Source organism: Hipposideros armiger, unplaced genomic scaffold (assembly GCF_001890085.2).
Source record: "Hipposideros armiger isolate ML-2016 unplaced genomic scaffold, ASM189008v1 scaffold_164, whole genome shotgun sequence".
In the NCBI taxonomy this organism is placed as follows: Eukaryota; Metazoa; Chordata; class Mammalia; order Chiroptera; family Hipposideridae; genus Hipposideros; species Hipposideros armiger.
The window spans coordinates 2,198,130-2,202,497 of record NW_017731514.1 but is presented as its reverse complement, the minus strand read 5'-3'; the positions used below and the strand labels follow the sequence as shown (position 1 = coordinate 2,202,497).

At 55.0% G+C, this 4,368-nt stretch overlaps 1 protein-coding gene across 3 annotated transcripts in view; it reads right to left on the bottom strand.

The window, feature by feature from the left end:
• The window catches only part of TBC1D22A (TBC1 domain family member 22A), a 285,991-nt gene that overhangs the window by 134,020 nt on the left and 147,603 nt on the right, over positions 1-4,368 (bottom strand). For all 3 annotated transcript variants that reach the window (XM_019651702.1, XM_019651703.1, XM_019651701.1), the window contains exon 9: positions 713-822. In XM_019651702.1, the coding sequence (XP_019507247.1) occupies positions 713-822 (110 nt within the window). The remainder of the gene's footprint in view (positions 1-712; positions 823-4,368) is intronic.

Here is a 4,368-nt window from a genome sequence, read left to right as displayed (position 1 = left end):
AGCATGGAGAAGGCGTCTAGGAAAGGTGTGAGGGTGTGAAGGAGCTGAGGATGGCATGTCCTCCACTTGAGGGCCATCGGGAGGCTCCAGTCCTCGGTCCTGCTCTTTGTTGCCAACAACGCCCTTCCCAGGCACAGTGCAGGGTTCACCCCCCCAAACTGTTTCTGTAAAACCATCCCCCGCACTGGGAGACCTGTGGCTTTTCTGCGAAAATCCCACTCATCGGCCCCCGTTGACAAGGAACCCAGCAGAGCCCAGCCGCGGGGAGCAGGCTTCCTCCAGCGCCTGCTTCCCTCTGGGACCAGTGACAGCCACAGCTTAGAGAGCACTCAGATCCCTGGTCACCAGGGCCGGCAGGGCGCATGGGGCTGTCTGCTCACAGGTCCTGGTGTCACAGGTGAGATGCTCAGGCCCCAAGTCTGATGCCTTTACGGGGCAGACTCCTGTGAATTCCGCCTGCGGCCCATGGCAGCGGCTGGTAGACAACAGCGCACGTTTGGGGCCACTCGGAGTGGCAGACAGCAGGACCTGTGGAGACCAGACTGCAGGGCAGAGCCCCAGCCCCCCCGCTGGAAGCCTCAGCAGGCCGCCACGAGCGTCTTCAGAAGCAGAGGTGGGCACGGGATTCGTCCCCCGAGTCCCCCTGAGGACAGTGGCCAAGCGGAGGCTCGGAAGCAGGTGTGGGCCCCCCGAGGCCGAGCGCAGGGCTCACCTGAATGCCGTCCAGCAGTTTGCTCATGCACCAGTACGTGTCGGCCTCCACGTTGCACAGCACCTCTGCGGGCACGCGCGAGACGTCGGCAGCGTCCACGTCGTCGTCCTCTGCGCGAGCATGGAAGAGACAGGGAGCGGTTAGGGCACAAGGGCGCAGCACGGCGGGGACGCGCGCGGCCTGGCAGACACGTGCGCAGCACGCTGCCCACTGCCATTTGTCTGGCTCTAACTAGATGACTCGAGTGGTCTCATCACTTAATGGTTCTCAATTTTAATACCTAATTAGCTGCAGATAATTAATATTCTGAATCCTCCCCGATCAATTAACATAATTAATACACTGTAAATGATTGTTTCTCAGGCACGCTGCATCCTAATAAGAGAGAGCCTAAATGTATTACTTATTCCTGACAGAGATCTGGAAGTTTTCTCAGAACATTTTTAAAATTCTGCTTCTAATGCACTGACATATGAAATCGGTAATAACTGCTCTAAACACCTGTGTTCAAGGTTACAAATTCCGAACCGCAGCCGGTCAGTGTGCGTGTGTTGTGAGCAAAGACCCAGGAAAGCAGCAACACAGACAGACACGTTTGAGAGAAAGAACAGGCAACAGGGCTCTGAGTAACTTCCTTCTTCAAGAATAAAACACCTGGTGAGGAAACGGAACTGAAAAGTTTGAAAATGCAGAGCAGAAATTTTATTTTTTATTTTATTAGTTTCAGTACAAAGCAATGTAATAGTTAGACATTTACACCCCTCACATAGTAACGACCCCCTCCTCCAATCTACTGCCCCTCTGACATCGTATACAGCTGTTACAATTCCACTGACTCGGTTCCAAAAAAAATAAAATTTCTGCATGTGAATTCCAAAAAAAAAAGGAAGAAAATGCAGAACAGATGCCTAATTGAAATGGCTTATCAGATATGTGAACAAACTAATTTTAGATCTTAGATCCTAAACAAAATTGCCGTTCATCCAGCATAACACTCATCAGTGTTTAAAAAGTTGTGTATCCTGTTTTTTTATTTTATTTACTTTTGTTTGATTTTTGCAAATGTGCCTGGCATCTTTGCAAGGAAAACGTTCTTCAAGAAAAGAAACATTTCGGTCCAGAATGCATTTAGAGAGTTTTAAGTGGGGGAAAATGACAGTAATTTCAATAATTGCTAACCTTTAGTGAGTGGTTATTATAGGCCTGGCGCTCTTCTACGTGTTTTAAATGTATTAACTCATTTAAGCGCCATCACAACTCTTTTGCCACCACCATTGCACCCCTTGGAAAACGAGGTGCAGAACAACAGCCACAGCCCAGCTGTGAGCCGTGAGCAGCGGGCAGGCTGTGGACCCGCCATCTGGCCCCAGAGCCTGCGTTCCTCACTGTTGCCCACACAGCACGACAGCCCGGTGCGCTCGGGCGCTTCATACCAGCCCGCCGCACCGTTCACTCCGTGGCTGCGGTGGTTTGGTGGTGGTGGCAGCGGCGACACGCTCCTGAGTCACACTGAGGTGCGGCTGAAGAGCCACCATCAACAAGCTCCCACTAGGCTCTTTGTTCACAACAGAAATCAGCAAGGTAAACAGGGGAGGGCGTTTCCAGGACAGCACCCAAGGCTGGCGAGCCGGCCTCGGGCCTGGACAGGCCACAGCCCTGCACACGCGCCCTGCAGGGCGCAGCCTCACGCAGGGTCACCAGCGAGATCAGGTTCCAGCCGGCTGACTCTGATGCCTCACCGCCCCTCCTCTGGGACTCATGGGCGTGTATCTGGAAGAGTGTGCAACCGGAAAGGACACTCTTAACCCCCATCCGCTCAGCAAGTGCTCTGCTGGCTTGGGGCTTGTTTTACTGAGATTAATTCACAGACCATAAGAGTCACCCTTTGAAGATACAATTCAGGGAGTTGTAGTATGTGCAGAGTTGGGTAACCATCACGACTGTTTTGTCCAAGAACATTTTCATCCCCGCAAAGGACCCCTGTGCCCTTCAGCAGTCACTCCCATCCCCCCAACCCCACCCAGCCCCTGGAGAACACCGGTCTGCCTTCTGCCTCCAGGGACTAGCCATTCCAGACGTTTCTCATTAACGGGCTCACGCGGCGTGTGGCCCTTTGTGTCTCGCTCCTCTCACTGAGCAAGTGTTTTCAAGGTCCGCCACACTGTGGCGTGTCTGTGCCTCACTCCTCAGCGTCCCATGGGACAGATGACGGCCCACACTGCATTGCTCCCTCATCCCTGGGTGGTGGCTTTGTCCCTACACTGTGGGCACAGAGATGACTAATGTCAGTGCCCTCATGAAGCGCATGGATTAAAGGAAAAACAACTTTAAAATTGAAAACATCAGCGTTCAGGTAGATGTCAGAGTCCCAGGTATGAAGGTGGGGGAGGGTTGGGAGAGGGGTGGCCCCTCAGACCCAGACTGTGTGCTCACCAGCTAAGGCCCTGCCTGGCAGGCCCATCGTGGCAGCCGAGGCGGGAGGTGGCACCTCCGTCCGGCCGCACACATGGACTCCAGGTCTCCCAGGGGCTCATTACCGCGCCTGCAAGGCCCACCCGGGTGCCAGGCCCTGCCCACCCGTCATAACGCCTTTCCGGCTGCAAGATCAAGTTCACAGACACCGTTTCAGCGGCCACCTCAGAGCGGCGAGTACTTCGCTGAGCAAACAGCTTCTGCACAATCGATTCCACACCCCACCCATCGAGAGCAGTAACAGAGGACTCCTTCTGACACGTTCTCAATCCAAACGTTCTCTCTTCCAAGGGCCTTCGAAGCATCAAGATGCTTTGGCGGTAATAAAAGGTAAACAGGGAAAGGAGGCCGTCCTCAGGCCTCAAGCTGCCCCCTCACGCGCGGAGCAGCTGGGCCACCGCGGCCAGACGCGCAGGAAGCAGGCTGGTGCCTGCGGCAGCCAGGAGCCTCGGTGGTTTTTCTTCATCTGTTTAGCTGCCTGACTATTTTACAAGGAAATGTGGGCGGCCTATTCTAGGTCATTTCTCACAACGTGCCATTTGTTACTCTTCAGTGTATGAAGCAATGGCATTTAACTCAGAGACCCCCATGCCGATGTGTCTTGGGAAAGCTGAGAGAGTCGGAACGACCCTTATTGTCAGAAGGAGAAACATCCATCCTGCCAGACCAAGCACTCACCAACAAGGGAGCGGGCTCACACAGCGCACAGAACACTCTGGAAGCCCTGGGCTGGGATCAGAGTCAGAGCTGAAGGACAGGCCCCCAGAGCAGGAAACACCCCAGCTTGCGGGGCTGACCCCAAAGGGCAGGCGGGCGGGGGCTGCGGCCACAGGAGATGGGACACGGGTGGTCCCCGGGGACAAGGCTGGATGAAGCCACGAGCAAAATCAGCAGGGTAGGCACAGGTTCCACCGGTTGGATGAACCCTGGGAGGGGAGGGGTCCTCAGAGTCCCAACCCCAAAATGGCCAACGGCCAGGACCGAACTGCTTCCAAAGGCACACACTGCCCACCAGAGCGTGCTGGCCCTACGTGTCCTGGGCAGGAGCCGCCTGGACAGGGAACCCCCGTAAGTCCCTGAGGAGTCTGGTGTTGAATGCCCAGGGCCATGGATCCTTCGCTGGGCAGGTTTAGCTCCCTAAACACGTGCCACGCCAAGTGACAGGGGAGGGGTCAGGACTGCTA